This window comes from Oncorhynchus keta, chromosome 12, assembly GCF_023373465.1.
Source record: "Oncorhynchus keta strain PuntledgeMale-10-30-2019 chromosome 12, Oket_V2, whole genome shotgun sequence".
Classification (NCBI taxonomy): domain Eukaryota; kingdom Metazoa; phylum Chordata; class Actinopteri; order Salmoniformes; family Salmonidae; genus Oncorhynchus; species Oncorhynchus keta.
The window spans coordinates 50425799-50442984 of NC_068432.1; the positions used below are offsets into that span (position 1 = coordinate 50425799).

The 17186-nt window shown below is 51.1% G+C and overlaps 1 protein-coding gene across 14 annotated transcripts in view; it reads left to right on the plus strand.

Moving 5' to 3' along the window:
* The window catches only part of LOC118380861 (protein Shroom3-like), a 162901-nt gene that overhangs the window by 109953 nt on the left and 35762 nt on the right, over nt 1-17186 (plus strand). For 4 of the 14 annotated variants that reach the window (XM_052458569.1, XM_052458568.1, XM_052458580.1 and 1 more), the window contains 5 exons: nt 5121-5243; nt 11317-11436; nt 11652-12377; nt 12552-14855; nt 16121-16742. In XM_052458569.1, the coding sequence (XP_052314529.1) occupies nt 5121-5243; nt 11317-11436; nt 11652-12377; nt 12552-14855; nt 16121-16742 (3895 nt within the window). The remainder of the gene's footprint in view (nt 1-5120; nt 5244-11316; nt 11437-11651; nt 12378-12551; nt 14856-16120; nt 16743-17186) is intronic. The other 10 variants (XM_052458577.1, XM_052458578.1, XM_052458579.1 and 7 more) reach the window with 10 other exon arrangements.

The window sequence follows — 17186 nt, forward strand, 5'->3', positions numbered from 1 at the left end:
GCCACAACGTTCTCCTAACAGTACAATGGGGGGTTTAAACCAGACGTCTTGCCACAACGTTCTCCTAACAGCAGCAGGAGCACACAATGTACAATGCAAGTTGCATGTGGTGTAGGCAGCTTATTGGATAAATGGTGTGTTGGGGTATTTCCCTGTTTAGGGGTCAAAGGCCTTTTGGGAACCAGTGTTATCTGGTTGCTTCATAATTGTTTCTGGTTGCCATGGTTAATCTCTTAAGCAACATCTTAGTAAACAGTTTTGTTGCGGTCTGGTTGCCGTTAGGGGTTTGTGTTGTGTTTACTGGGACGAACTGCAGCAGAAGTAGCGGTCTGTCCGGTGAGCAGGCATGAAAACACTCGTTTTAAAAACAGCAACAGCTACAGTAGAGGAGACCACAGCAGTTTGGGTTGGAGACAAGGAGACAATACGACTACTTCATGACGCATGATTTACCCTCTTGACTGTTGGAGCCCTTGGCTCCTACAAGGACCAAATACAATTGACCAATGTCCTCCATCTCACTCAGTTGGGGGGAAGGTTAATTCTGCACAGTGACAAATAAACCCACCTGCTGTCGTTGTGTTGGACATTCACCGGCGTTCACATTCACTGGCAGCATTTACAGGCAGCACTCACTTACAGCACTCACTGGCAGCATTTACAGGCAGCACTCACTTACAGCACTCACTGGCAGCACTTACAGGCAGCACTCACTTACAGCACTCACTTACAGCACTCACTGGCAGCACTTACAGGCAGCACTCACTTACAGCACTCACTTACAGCACTCACTTACAGCACTCACAGACAGCACTCACCGGCAGCATTTACAGGCAGCACTCACAGACAGCACTCACTGGCAGCACTCACAGACAGCACTCACCGGCAGCATTTACAGGCAGCACTCACTTACAGCACTCACTGGCAGCACTCACTTACAGCACTCACTGGCAGCACTCACTTACAGCACTCACTGGCAGCACTTACAGGCAGCACTCACTTACAGCACTCACTGGCAGCACTCACTTACAGCACTCACTTACAGCACTCACTGGCAGCACTCACTTACAGCACTCACTGGCAGCACTTACAGGCAGCACTCACTTACAGCACTCACTGGCAGCACTTACAGGCAGCACTCACTTACAGCACTCACTTACAGCACTCACTGGCAGCACTTACAGGCAGCACTCACTTACAGCACTCACTGGCAGCACTTACAGGCAGCACTCACTTACAGCACTCACTGGCAGCACTCACTTACAGCACTCACTGGCAGCACTTACAGGCAGCACTCACTTACAGCACTCACTGGCAGCACTTACAGGCAGCACTCACTTACAGCACTCACTGGCAGCACTTACAGGCAGCACTCACTTACAGCACTCACTGGCAGCATTTACAGGCAGCACTCACTTACAGCACTCACTGGCAGCACTTACAGGCAGCACTCACTTACAGCACTCACTGGCAGCATTTACAGGCAGCACTCACTTACAGCACTCACTGGCAGCATTTACAGGCAGCACTCACTTACAGCACTCACTGGCAGCACTTACAGGCAGCACTCACTTACAGCACTCACTGGCAGCACTTACAGGCAGCACTCACTTACAGCACTTACAGGCAGCACTCATTTACAGCACTCACTGGCAGCACTTACAGGCAGCACTCATTTACAGCACTCACTGGCAGCACTTACAGGCAGCACTCATTTACAGCACTCACTGGCAGCATTTACAGGCAGCACTCACTTACAGCACTCACTGGCAGCACTTACAGGCAGCACTCACTTACAGCACTCACTGGCAGCACTTACAGGCAGCACTCACTTACAGCACTCACTGGCAGCACTTACAGGCAGCACTCACTTACAGCACTCACTGGCAGCACTCACTGGCAGCATTTACAGGCAGCACTCACAGACAGCACTCACAGGCAGCACTCACTGGCAGCACTCACTGGCAGCATTTACAGGCAGCACTCACAGACAGCACTCACAGGCAGCACTCACTGGCAGCATTTACAGGCAGCACTCACTTACAGCACTCACTGGCAGCACTCACTGGCAGCATTTACAGGCAGCACTCACAGACAGCACTCACAGGCAGCACTCACAGGCAGCACTCACAGGCAGCACTCACAGGCAGCATTCACAGGCAGCACTCACAGGCAGCATTCACAGGCAGCACTCACAGGCAGCATTCACAGGCAGCACTCACAGGCAGCACTCACAGGTAGCATTTACAGGCAGCATTTACAGGCAGCATTCACAGGCAGCACTCACAGGCAGCATTTACAGGCAGGATTCACAGGCAGCATTCACAGGCAGCATTTACAGGCAGCACTCACAGGCAACACTCACAGACAGCACTCACAGGCAGCATTCACAGGCAGCATTCACAGGCAGCATTTACAGGCAGCACTCACAGGCAACACTCACAGACAGCACTCACAGGCAGCATTCACAGGCAGCACTCACAGACAGCACTCACAGGCAGCACTCACAGGCAGCACTCACAGGCAGCACTCACAGGCAGCACTCACAGGCAGCACTCACAGGCAGCATTCACAGGCAGCACTCACAGGCAGCACTCACAGGTTTAATGAATCACCAACAAGTTGTCATAAACTCTCTGAGGCATTGTGGTCTGATGTGACTAACTACATTCAGATGTTGTTTCACTCTGCTCTGTGAATCCCTCTGGGCTTCCCTCCAAAAACTAATATCTTCCAGCTTGTACACGTTATGTAACAATATACAGGATAACAATATATGAACCTCCCTTTTCATTAAGCTATACCAGACCCCTTTACGTACAGTTGAAGTCGGAAGTTTACATACACCTTAGCCAAATACATTTAAACTCACAATTCCTGACATTCAAACCTGGATCCTGACCTCACTCTATCTCAATGTCGACCTGGATGGATCCTGACCTCACTCTATCTCAATGTGGACCTGGATCCTGATCTCACTCTATCTCAATGTCGACCTGGATCCTGACCTCACTCTATCTCAATGTGGACCTGGATCCTGATCTCACTCTATCTCAATGTCGACCTGGATCCTGACCTCACTCCATCTCAATGTGGACCTGGATCCTGACCTCACTCTATCTCAATGTGGACCTGGATCCTGACCTCACTCTATCTCAATGTGGACCTGGATCCTGACCTCACTCTATCTCAATGTGGACCTGGATCCTGACCTCACTCTATCTCAATGTGGACCTGGATCCTGACCTCACTCTATCTCAATGTGGACCTGGATCCTGACCTCACTCTATCTCAATGTCGACCTGGATCCTGACCTCACTCTATCTCAATGTCGACCTGGATCCTGACCTCACTCTATCTCAATGTGGACCTGGATCCTGACCTCACTCTATCTCAATGTGGACCTGGATCCTGATCTCACTCTATCTCAATGTCGACCTGGATCCTGACCTCACTCTATCTCAATGTCGACCTGGATCCTGACCTCACTCTATCTCAATGTGGACCTGGATCCTGACCTCACTCTATCTCAATGTCGACCTGGATCCTGATCTCACTCCATCTCAATGTCGACCTGGATCCTGACCTCACTCTATCTCAATGTGGACCTGGATCCTGACCTCCCCTCTATCTCAATGTGGACCTGGATCCTGACCTCACTCCATCTCAATGTCGACCTGGATCCTGACCTCCCTCCATCTCAATGTGGACCTGGATCCTGACCTCACTCCATCTCAATGTCGACCTGGATCCTGACCTCACTCTATCTCAATGTCGACCTGGATCCTGACCTCACTCCATCTCAATGTCGACCTGGATCCTGATCTCACTCTATCTCAATGTGGACCTGGATCCTGATCTCACTCTATCTCAATGTGGACCTGGATCCTGATCTCACTCCATCTCAATGTGGACCTGGATCCTGATCTCACTCTATCTCAATGTCGACCTGGATCCTGATCTCACTCTATCTCAATGTCGACCTGGATCCTGACCTCACTCTATCTCAATGTCGACCTGGATCCTGACCTCACTCTATCTCAATGTGGACCTGGATCCTGACCTCACTCTATCTCAATGTCGACCTGGATCCTGACCTCACTCTATCTCAATGTCGACCTGGATCCTGACCTCACTCTATCTCAATGTCGACCTGGATCCTGACCTCACTCTATCTCAATGTCGACCTGGATCCTGACCTCACTCTATCTCAATGTGGACCTGGATCCTGACCTCACTCTATCTCAATGTGGACCTGGATCCTGACCTCACTCTATCTCAATGTGGACCTGGATCCTGACCTCACTCTATCTCAATGTCGACCTGGATCCTGACCTCACTCTATCTCAATGTGGACCTGGATCCTGACCTCACTCTATCTCAATGTGGACCTGGATCCTGATCTCACTCCACTCTAAACTTCCATCCGCAGACACAGCGAGCCTGTCTCAAGAACTCACTCTCTCTTCTATGTTCTAAATCTATGTTCTGTGTTCTAAATCTATGTTCTACAGACACAGCGAGCCTGTCTCGAGAACTCACTCTCTCATCTATGTTCTTAATCTATGTTCTATGTTCTAAATCTATGTTCTACAGACACAGCGAGCCTGTCTCGAGAACTCACTCTCTCATCTATGTTCTAAATCTATGTTCTAAATCTATGTTCTAAATCTGTGTTCTAAATCTATGTTCTACAGACACAGCGAGCCTGTCTCAAGAACTCACTCTCTCTTCTATGTTCTAAATCTATGTTCTGTGTTCTAAATCTATGTTCTACAGACACAGCGAGCCTGTCTCGAGAACTCACTCTCTCATCTATGTTCTTAATCTATGTTCTATGTTCTAAATCTATGTTCTACAGACACAGCGAGCCTGTCTCGAGAACTCACTCTCTCATCTATGTTCTAAATCTATGTTCTATGTTCTAAATCTATGTTCTACAGACACAGCGAGCCTGTCTCGAGAACTCACTCTCTCTTCTATTTTCTAATTCTATGTTCTAAATCTATGTTCTATGTTCTAATTCTATGTTCTATGTTCTAAATCTATGTTCTACAGACACAGCGAGCCTGTCTCGAGAACTCACTCTCTCTTCTATGTTCTGATTCTATGTTATACAGACGCAGCGAGCCTGTCTCCAGACCTCACTCGTGGCACGCCACCAAGCTAGGCGAGGGCCAGCCAGACCCCAGCATGATGCAAATATCCCAGGACCCTCCTTGGCATCACACCTACCCCTCCAGGTTAGTCAATCAATCAAGTGATAAATCAATCTATATTTGTAAACCCATTGTTGATGGTGTGGAGTGGTGAACACAGGGCCCCTGTCAGAAAGTCAGGGCTTATTATTTAAGTGGTTTTTATACATTTTATATGGAAATATTTAGATCCTTAAACATGTTAAGTATAATAATATAATAATAATAATATATGCCATTTAGCAGACGCTTTTATCCAAAGCGACTTACAGTCATGTGTGCATATGATGGTCGTATTGTTCATATTACATACTGAGTGTACAAAACATTAGGAACACCTGATATTTCCATGACAGACTGACCAGGTGAATCCAGGTGAAAGCTCTGATCCCTTATTGATGCCACTTGTTAAATCCACTTCAATTAGTGTACAGTACCAGTCAAAAGGTTGGACACACCTACTCATTCAAAGGTTTTTCTTTATTTGTACTATTTTCTACATTGTAGAATAATAGTTAAGACATCACAACTATGAAGTAACACGTAAGAAATCATGTAGTAACCCAAAAGTGTTAAACAAATCAAAATATATTTTATATTGGAGATTTTCTAGGCTGCCATAGAGCTCTGGTCTAAAGTAGTTCACTATATAGGGAATAGGGTTCTACAGAGCTCTGGTCTAAAGTAGTGCACTATATAGGGAATAGGGTTCTATAGAGCTCTGGTCTAAAATAGTTCACTATATAGGGAATAGGGTTCTACAGAGCTCTGGTCTACAGTAGTGCACTATATAGGGAATAGGGTGCCATTTGGGATGAAGATACCACTCTTTTGTTGCCCAGTTGAACCCAGCTGTTTCTCATGGAGAACAGTAGTGTATTATCTTAGACTGAGACTCATGAAAGGACAGTAGTGTATTATCTTAGTGTATTATCTTAGACTGAGACTCATGAAAGGACAGTAGTGTATTATCTTAGTGTATTATCTTAGACTGAGACTCATGAAAGGACAGTAGTGTATTATCTTAGTGTATTATCTTAGACTGAGACTCATGAAAGGACAGTAGTGTATTATCTTAGACTGAGACTCATGAAAGGACAGTAGTGAATTATCTTAGTGTATTATCTTAGACTGAGACTCATGAAAGGACAGTAGTGAATTATCTTAGTGTATTATCTTAGACTGAGACTCATGAAAGAACAGTAGTGTATTATCTTAGTGTATTATCTTAGACTGAGACTCATGAAAGGACAGTAGTGTATTATCTTAGACTGAGACTCATGAAAGAACAGTAGTGTATTATCTTAGACTGAGACTCATGAAAGAACAGTAGTGTATTATCTTAGACTGAGACTCATGAAAGGACAGTAGTGAATTATCTTAGTGTATTATCTTAGACTGAGACTCATGAAAGGACAGTAGTGTATTATCTTAGACTGAGACTCATGAAAGAACAGTAGTGTATTATCTTAGACTGAGACTCATGAAAGGACAGTAGTGTATTATCTTAGACTGAGACTCATGAAAGAACAGTAGTGTATTATCTTAGACTGAGACTCATGAAAGGACAGTAGTGTATTATCTTAGACTGAGACTCATGAAAGGACAGTAGTGTATTATCTTAGACTGAGACTCATGAAAGAACAGTAGTGTATTATCTTAGACTGAGACTCATGAAAGGACAGTAGTGTATTATCTTAGACTGAGACTCATGAAAGAACAGTAGTGTATTATCTTAGACTGAGACTCATGAAAGGACAGTAGTGTATTATCTTTCTTAGACGGAGACTCATGAAAGGACATTTGATCCACCAGACAACTGCCTGTGAAGTCGATGTGTTTAGGACAGCTTGTGTGTAAATGGGTTAGCCTACAACGTCACTAAAACGATGCACATGCTTCAAAGAGGCAGAAGGCAGTGTGTTGTGATTCTGGATGCAACAATGACAAGACGCTACCACGTGGGGAATTGTAGGTGGCTCGTTTCATCTTGGTATTGATACGATGTCTTGTTTTCTATGTGTTTTGACTGATGTCACGTCTATGCTAATATAGATCAAATTCGCTAGCTAGCTAAGCAACAACTGTAACGGTGAATTTGAGAGACAACAAGTGTTCGTTGTGCACGTTTATTTATGTTTTCAGTAAACACTTGGAGACTAAATATAGTTTACACGTTGTTCACAATCAAAGCCAACACCGTCTGTTTTGTACCACAGTTGTACCCGCGTCACTTTGGTTGCTAAACAACCAACCTGTCTATATGTAGACTGTTGTTGTGTTCAGACCAGGTCATTGAGGCCCTATCAGTTAGTGATGTCAGAAAATAATGAGGGGGTGGGAGGGGGTGGGGGGGGGGGTATTGACGTCATCTGTCTGCTATGGATGGACATTCCTGGTGACACCTCCCCTCACCTCTACCGTTCCCATGGCAGCTCCCACTCCCTCTCGGGTCGTCCAATGTCGGCAGTTATTTTGCTGAGAGAGAAGAGAAAGTGAGAGAGGGTGGAGGAGAGAGAGAAGAGAGAGGGAGAGAGGGTGGAGGAGAGAGAGAAGAGAGAGGGAGAGAGGGTGGAGGAGAGAGAGAAGAGAAAGGGAGAGAGGGTGGAGGAGAGAGAGAAGAGAGAGGGAGAGAGGGTGGAGGAGAGAGAGAAGAGAGAGGGAGAGAGGGTGGAGGAGAGAGAGAAGAGAGAGGGAGAGGCAAATAGCAGCCTGTCCAGTTCTGAGAGTGTGGTAGGAGAGAAAGGAAGGTAATTGGTAGGAGAGAACTCGAGGTAATTGCGCTGCTATAAGAGCGATTAGTGCTGATCTCAGAGCTGTTACGTCCTCCTCATCGTCATTACTGCTGTAGAAATATCAACCAACACTGGGCCCCTACCATCCCCCAACACACACACACACACACACACACGCACACGCACACGCACACACACACACACACAGGCATGCAGACTACACACACATAACACAGACACACACACGCACACACAGGCATGCAGACTACACACACGTCACAAACAACACACACACACACACACACACACACACACACACACACACACACACACACACACACACACACACACACACACACACACACACACACACACACACACAGGCATGCAGACTACACACACGTCACATGTACGCACGCACGCACACACACACACACACACACACACACACACACACACACACACACACACACACACACACACACACACACACACACACACACACACACACACACACACACTCTGCCTGCCATCCCCCCTCCTCCACCTATATAACCATACAAGGGCAACAAGCCCAGGGGCCCCATTGATGTTTTAAACTGGCTTAATCAACGGGGAACTGCTATTGTTTATTCTGGATAAATCGGTGGGGAATTGTTACATCATGAAAAAAAATCTCTTCAGTTACAAACTTATACATACGAACTACAATTTACAGACACAGACAACGACACCATCTCCTCTGCCCTGACCCGTATGCTCACACCTCCATCCCTAGTGTCTGGTCACACCTCCATCCCTAGTGCCTGGTCACACCTCCATCCCTAGTGTCTGGTCACACCTCCATCCCTAGTGTCTGGTCACACCTCCATCCCTAGTGTCTGGTCACACCTCCATCCCTAGTGTCTGGTCACACCTCCATCCCTAGTGTCTGGTCACACCTCCATCCCTAGTGTCTGGTCACACCTCCATCCCTAGTGTCTGGTCACACCTCCATCCCTAGTGCCTGGTCACACCTCCATCCCTAGTGTCTGGTCACACCTCAAACCCTAGTGTCTGGTCACACTTCCATCCCTAGTGTCTGGTCACACTTCCATCCCTAGTGTCTGGTCACACCTCCATCCCTAGTGTCTGGTCACACCTCCATCCCTAGTGCCTGGTCACACCTCCATCCCTAGTGTCTGGTCACACCTCCATCCCTTGTGTCTGGTCACACCTCCATCCCTAGTGCCTGCTCACACCTTCATCCCTAGTGTCTGGTCACACCTCCATCCCTAGTGTCTGGTCACACCTCCATCCCTAGTGTCTGGTCACACCTCCATCCCTAGTGTCTGGTCACACCTCCATCCCTAGTGTCTGGTCACACCTCCATCCCTAGTGCCTGGTCACACCTCCATCCCTAGTGCCTGGTCACACCTCCATCCCTAGTGCCTAGTCACACCTCCATCCCTAGTGCCTAGTCACACCTCCATCCCTAGTGCCTGGTCACACCTCCATCCCTAGTGCCTAGTCACACCTCCATCCCTAGTGCCTGGTCACACCTCCATCCCTAGTGTCTGGTCACACCTCCATCCCTAGTCACACCTCCATCCCTAGTGTCTGGTCACACCTCCATCTCTAGTGTCTGGTCACACCTCCATCCCTAGTGCCTGGTCACACCTCCATCCCTAGTGTCTGGTCATACCTCCATCCCTAGTGCCTGGTCACACCTCCATCCCTAGTGTCTGGTCACACCTCCATCCCTAGTGTCTGGTCACACCTCCATCCCTAGTGCCTGGTCACACCTCCATCCCTAGTGTCTGGTCACACCTCCATCCCTAGTGCCTGGTCACACCTCCATCCCTAGTGCCTGGTCACACCTCCATCCCTAGTGCCTGGTCACACCTCCATCCCTAGTGTCTGGTCACACCTCCATCCCTAGTGTCTGGTCACACCTCCATCCCTAGTGCCTGGTCACACCTCCATCCCTAGTGTCTGGTCACACCTCCATCCCTAGTGTCTGGCCACACCTCCATCCCTAGTGTCTGGCCACACCTCCATCCCTAGTGCCTGGTCACACATTACATTACATTACATTTAAGTCATTTAGCAGACGCTCTTATCCAGAGCGACTTACACCTCCATCCCTAGTACCTGGTCACACCTCCATCCCTAGTCACACCTCCATCCCTAGTGTCTGGTCACACCTCCATCCCTAGTGTCTGGTCACACCTCCATCCCTAGTCACACCTCCATCCCTAGTGTCTGGTCACACCTCCATCCCTAGTCACACCTCCATCCCTAGTGCCTAGTCACACCTCCATCCCTAGCGCCTGGTCACACCTCCATCCCTAGTGCCTAGTCACACCTCCATCCCTAGCGCCTGGTCACACCTCCATCCCTAGTGCCTGGTCACACCTCCATCCCTAGTGTCTGGTCACACCTCCATCCCTAGTGTCTGGTCACACCTCCATCCCTAGTGTCTGGTCACACCTCCATCCCTAGTGTCTGGTCACACCTCCATCCCTAGTGCCTGGTCACACCTCCATCCCTAGTGTCTGGTCACACCTCCATCCCTAGTGTCTGGTCACACCTCCATCCCTAGTGCCTGGTCACACCTCCATCCCTAGTGCCTGGTCACACCTCCATCCCTAGTGTCTGGTCACACCTCCATCCCTAGTGCCTGGTCACACCTCCATCCCTAGTGCCTAGTCACACCTCCATCCCTAGTGCCTAGTCACACCTTCATCCCTAGTGCCTAGTCACACCTCCATCCCTAGTGCCTGGTCACACCTCCATCCCTAGTGCCTAGTCACACCTCCATCCCTAGTGCCTGGTCACACCTCCATTCCTAGCGCCTGGTCACACCTCCATCCCTAGTGCCTGGTCACACCTCCATCCCTAGCGCCTCGTCACACCTCCATCCCTAGCGCCTGGTCACACCTCCATCCCTAGCGCCTGGTCACACCTCCATCCCTAGCGCCTAGTCACACCTCCATCCCTAGTGCCTAGTCACACCTTCATCCCTAGTGCCTAGTCACACCTCCATCCCTAGTGCCTGGTCACACCTCCATCCCTAGTGCCTAGTCACACCTCCATCCCTAGTGCCTGGTCACACCTCCATTCCTAGTGCCTAGTCACACCTCCATCCCTAGTGCCTGGTCACACCTCCATCCCTAGCGCCTGGTCACACCTCCATCCCTAGCGCCTGGTCACACCTCCATCCCTAGCGCCTGGTCACACCTCCATCCCTAGCGCCTGGTCACACCTCCATCCCTAGCGCCTGGTCACACCTCCATCCCTAGCGCCTGGTCACACCTCCATCCCTATCTCTTCTCTTTCTTATTCCTCTCTGTCTCTCTCTCCCTTTCTCCTTTACATCTCTCTCTCGTTCTCTTCCGCAGTGCGTCTACTACAGACCTGTCGGCCTACGACCCAGGTTACCTGAGGAAGAGTCCAGACCAGTACAGTTCTAGAGGAAGTATGGAGAGCCTTGGGGAACACCACGGCCACCCAGCCTACAGGTGCTGCTCTTTAACATGGGCTTTTTCTATTACCTTTTTGTTATGCCTTATTGATCCTTGTCTTGTCTTTGTAATCATCATTTCCAGAGAGGACCACAATAGAAATAAGCCTCCAGGTTGATCATGGTTTTTACCCTACATAATATGTTATGCTGTCTCCAGCTGGAGCAGCCTACTACTGCTAATGATAAATAAAGGACTTCTGTACTCTCCAGCTCTTCCTGCCACCAGCTGTCTGCCTCCAAGTCCTCCAACAGCATGGACCACCTTCACAGCAAGAGAGACTCAGCCTACTCCTCCTTCTCCACCAGCTCTAGTATCCCAGAGTACCTTGCGGCCGCTCCGACCTTTGGTAAAGAGAGATCGTACTCCATGGAGACGGTTCCGCAGAGGGGCGGGATTAGTGGAGGGGGCGGGGCCGGGGCAGAGGGAATGCAGCAAGCTGACATCCGATATGTCCATACGGTCTACGACCCCCAGCAGGGCGGTGCTCAGGAGCACGAGGTTAGCTCCGCCTCTGCTGCATTACTACGCAGCCACGAGACTGGCAGGGCGGGGTCTTGTAGTGTGGGCGGGGCCGCCTGTTACCGCGCCACCAGTAGCAGTGGCGGAAGCAGCGGTGGTGGTAACCATGGTAATAACCCCAACCGTCACAGTGTTGGGCCCATTTGGGGTCAGAGCGCCAGCCGCAGTTCCTACGAGAGCCTGAAGGGGGCGCCGGCTCCTCCCATGCGGAGCGACAGCTACGCGGCTATCAGGAACCATGAGAGACCAAACTCGTGGTCCAGCCTGGATCAGGCTCGCTCCCTCAGGGCTCTCCACAAGGGGTCCACCTCCTCCTGGTACCACTCCTCTGGCTCCGTGGCCTCCGGCTCGGGGAAGGGCTCCTACGGGGCCGAGGGCCAGCTCCATACCGTCATAGAGAAGAGTCCTGAGAGCAGGTATTAAGCCCATTCTATTGTATCTATTAGCAAACCCATGGACATCATGAGTTGTGTTTGTTTCACCAGTCATCTCTGTTTCTCTAATGTAGTCATGTGTATGTTGTTGTTGTTGTTGTTGTTGTTGTTGTTGTTGTTGTTGTTGTTACAAAACATGTCTTCTTCTTCTTCTAGCCCCACCACCAAGCCCAAACAGGGCGTGGGTCAGGGCTTCCCGCCGCCCCCCGAGCCCCAGCAAACATCCACCCAGTCTGGCTGCCTCATGCTGCCCCAGGGCATCTACCCTGTACCCCCACTGGAGCCCCACTATGCCCAGATGCCCACCAGCAGCCCCAACCCCAGCAGCATGTACCCAGCCCTGGCCAGGGAGAGCAGTCTGAGCAGACAGAGAGAGGTCCAGGGGTTAAGGCTGGGGGTCAGTGTGGATACAGGGATGGCGGTAGTGGTGGAGAATGGATACCAAAGCAACCCCTCTATATCCTCCTATGTCACTTCCTCTGGCCAGTCTCAGCATCCTGACTTTGCTCAGCCTCCACCCAAACAGCCAGCTCATCCAACCCAACCCGCAGACAGAGTGGGGGGAAAGTCAGGGTACGAGGAGACCCAAACTAAACTGGGTCTCTACAGGTCTCATCTGAAGGGAGAGGGACAGACCGTATCCCAAAGGCAGAGCCAGAGGAGCCAAGGACAGGGACAGGGTCAGAGCCAGGGTCAGGATCAGGGACAGGGTCAGAGCCAGGGTCAGGGACAGGATCAGGGACAGGATCAGGGACAGGGACAGGGTCAGAGCCAGGGTCAGGATCAGGGACAGGGTCAGAGCCAAGGCCAGGGTCAGAGCCAAGGCCAGGGTCAGGGTCAGAACCAGGGTCAAGGACAGGGTCAGAGCCAGGGTCAGGGTCAGAGCCAAGGCCAGGGACAGAGCCAGGGTCAGAGCCAAGGCCAGGGACTGGGTCAGAGCCAAGGCCAGGGTCAGGTGTCCAGACTCTCCTCAGTCCATTCTATAGGCCAGGCTATAGGCCAGTCTATAGGCCAGTCTATAGACCAGGAGAGAAGGGACCCATACACTCCAGTCCAACCGCGGGGAGAGAGGCTACCCAGGTACTCCCAGGGCTCAGAGAGCTGCCCTGAGCACCATCGACAGGGCCAGATCAGGGAGGAAGGGCAGGTCAGACACACAGAGCCCAGTCACTACACTAGTCACCCAGTGGCAGGCACCACCATGCCCAGTAAGATCGCACAGGGACATGTTCCCCAGGGGAGCAACAGCAGTAGTACCCCAGCACAGGTGTCTGACCAGCGGGTAGAGCAGAGGGCCCAGGGGCCTGACCAGCAGGTAGAGCGGAGGGCCCAGGGGCCTGACCAGCAGGTAGAGCAGAGGGCCCAGGGGCCTGACCAGCAGGTAGAGCAGAGGGCCCAGGGGCCTGACCAGCAGGTAGAGCAGAGGGCACAGGTGTCTGACCAGCGGGTAGAGCAGAGGGCCCAGGGGCCTGACCAACAGGTAGAGCAGAGGGCCCAGGGGCCTGACCAGCGGGTAGAGCAGAGGGCCCAGGTGTCTGACCAGCAGGTAGAGCAGAGGGCCCAGGGGCCTGACCAGCAGGTAGAGCGGAGGGCCCAGGGGCCTGACCAGCAGGTAGAGCAGAGGGCCCAGGTGTCTGACCAGCGGGTAGAGCAGAGGGCCCAGGTGTCTGACCAGCGGGTAGAGCAGAGGGCCCAGGGGCCAGACCTTCAGGTCAATGACCATAGATCCAGGTCCCCCCTCTGGTACTACAGCGATCCAATTCCCCCCCAACCGCAGAGGGACCAGAGGGGACCAGAGCACCCCGTGACCCAGCTGCAGAACGTCCTAGCAGATGTCCAGCGTTGTGACAGTCCAGAGAGCTCCGGCAACAGCCAGAGTAGCCACCAGAGGAGCCTCTCTGTTCTGGAGAAAGTGAACCGCTTCGAGGGCCGCGAGCAGAGCCATGGGCAGGGGAAGCAGAGGAGTAAAAGCACCAGCGCCAACCACACCAACCAGAGGCCCTCCTCCTCCCGTCCAACCCAGCCCCAGTCTCAGCCCCAGTCTCAGCTCCAGTCTCAGCTCCAGTCTCAGCTCCAGTCTCAGCCCCAGTCTCAGCTCCAGTCTCAGCTCCAGTCTCAGCCCCAGTCTCAGCCCCAGTCTCAGCCCCAGTCTCAGCCCCAGCACCATGAGAGGGCTGGTATGGATGACCTGCGTAGCACGCTGGAGAGAACTAGCAGCCCCAGCAGCACCTGCAGAACACTGAGCTCCTCCTCTAGCTCACATCATTGGAAAACAACGGTGGCCCACGAGGGTCATCATTACGCAGAGCAGCAGAGGCCAGGGAGTTGTGACCAGACCCAGAGCTCCAGGTACCCCCATCACCACCACCCTAATCCACAGGACCCTCACCCTGGCTCGGCCCTGCAGAGGAGCAGGAGCACCTTCCAACTGGGGAGCCAGGAGGGCCACGACAGAGACAGGTAATCGTTCAATATTGTATATATATTAGAACCCCTTCCTAATATTGTATATATATTAGAACCCCTTCCTAATATTGTGTTGCACCTCCCCTTTTATCTTCAGAACAGCCTCAATGGGGCGGCAGGGTAGCCTAGTGGTTAGAGTGTAGAGGCGGCAGGGTAGCCTAGTGGTTAGAGTGTAAAGGCGGCAGGGTAGCCTAGTGGTTAGAGTGTAGAGGCGGCAGGGTAGCCTAGTGGTTAGAGTGTAGAGGTGGCAGGTAGCCTAGTGGTTAGAGTGTAAAGGCGGCAGGGTAGCCTAGTGGTTAGAGTGTAGAGGTGGCAGGTAGCCTAGTGGTTAGAGTGTAGGGGCGGCAGGTAGCCTAGTGGTTAGAGTGTAGAGGCGGCAGGGTAACCTAGTGGTTAGAGTGTAGAGGCAGCAGGGTAGCCTAGTGGTTAGAGTGTAGAGGCGGCAGGGTAGCCTAGTGGTTAGAGTGTAGAGGCGGCAGGGTAACCTAGTGGTTAGAGCGTTGGACTAGTAACCGGAAGGTTGCAAGTTCAAATCCCCGAGCTGACAAGGTACAACTCTGTCGTTCTGCCCCTGAACAGGCAGTTAACCCACTGTTCCTAGACCAGCTAACCCACTGTTCCTAGACCAGCTAACCCACTGTTCCTAGACCAGTTAACCCACTGTTCCTAGACCAGTTAACCCACTGTTCCTAGACCAGTTAACCCACTGTTCCTAGACCAGTTAACCCACTGTTCCTAGACCAGTTAACCCACTGTTTCTAGGCCGTCATTGAAAATAAGAATTTGTTCTTAACTGACTTGCCTAGTTAAATAAAGGTAAACTACATACGCGCCTGGCACCTACTACCATACCCTGTTCAAAGGCACTTTAATATTTTGTCTTGTCCATTCACCCTCTGTACACACACACAATCTACATCTCAATTGTCTCAAGGCTTAACATGTTGTCTTTAACCCGTCTCATTCCCTTCATCTACACTGATTGAAGTGGATTTAACAAGTGACATCAATAAGGGATCATAGCTTTAACCTGGATTCACCTGGTCAGTCTATGTCATGGAAAGAGCTGGTGTTCTTAATATTTTGTACACTCAGTTTATGTTGGTGTATAGATTGTGTATAGATTGTGTAAATGATGTGTAAATTACATTGTCTATATTCTGTCTGTATATTCTGTTTATTGTTGTCACCACCATTTCACCAGGTCAAAGGTTAATGTACTTGGTGAATACAAGACATTCTCATTGTGATTTTGACAGGGATGGGGACAGAGAGTTCCATTGGAGGGATGACCTGCAGGACCTACTGGGGACCATCCAGGACACGTCCTTTAACCGGGCCTACAGGAACAGTATCAAGGACGCCCAGTCCAAGGTGCTCAGATCCACCTCCTTCAGACGCAGGGATCTGGGAATCAGCGTCAGTGGGAGTGTTAACAACCACTCCCCTCCCATCCCCGCCAAGCACTTATCTCTGGAGAGGAAGGCACCTAAGACCAGCCCCAAACCCTCCATTGTCTCCACTACTGTCCAAGCCTCCACCCGGGCCCTTGCCCTAGCTACCTCCACTCACACCCCCAAAGAAAGGCTTACGGTCACTGTCCCAGACCCAATCCCAGCCCCAGCCACCTTTCCCTCGCCTCACACCCCCAAAGAGAGGCTTACGGTCACTGTCCCAGACCCAGCCCCAGCCACCTTTCCCTCACCTCACACCCCCAAAGAGAGGCACGTTGTCACCCCAGAGCCCGATAGGTTCGGTCCCCCAGAGCTCCTCAGCGTCCTGGCCATAGGCCCACCAGTCCCGGCCCGTATCGGTGGGCGTAAGCGACTCACCATGGAGAAGAAGAAGAGGTCCTACTCCGAGCCTGAGAACATGCATGAGGTGAGTCAAAGTATCCAATATCCTATCTCCTGCTGTTTTGCCCTTAATCAAGGCACTTAAAGGTAGACTCAGTGAGATGGCGTTGCAGCGAACAGCACCGCAGATATTGAGATGAGTGAGCTGGGAGACTTACTGCTCTCCATTCAGAGATGCTCCACTGTGGCTGACCCTGTACCTCCTAAACCCTTACTGCTCTCCATTCAGTGATGCTCCACTGTGGCAGACCCTGTACTTCTAAAACCCTTACTACTCTCCATTCAGGGATGCTCCACTGTGGCTGACCCTGTACCTCCTAAACCCTTACTGCTCTCCATTCAGGGATGCTCCACTGTGGCAGACCCTGTACCTCCTAAACCCTTACTGCTCTCCATTCAGGGATGCTCCACTGTGGCTGACCCTGTACCTCCTAAACCCTTACTGCTCTCCATTCAGTGATGCTCCACT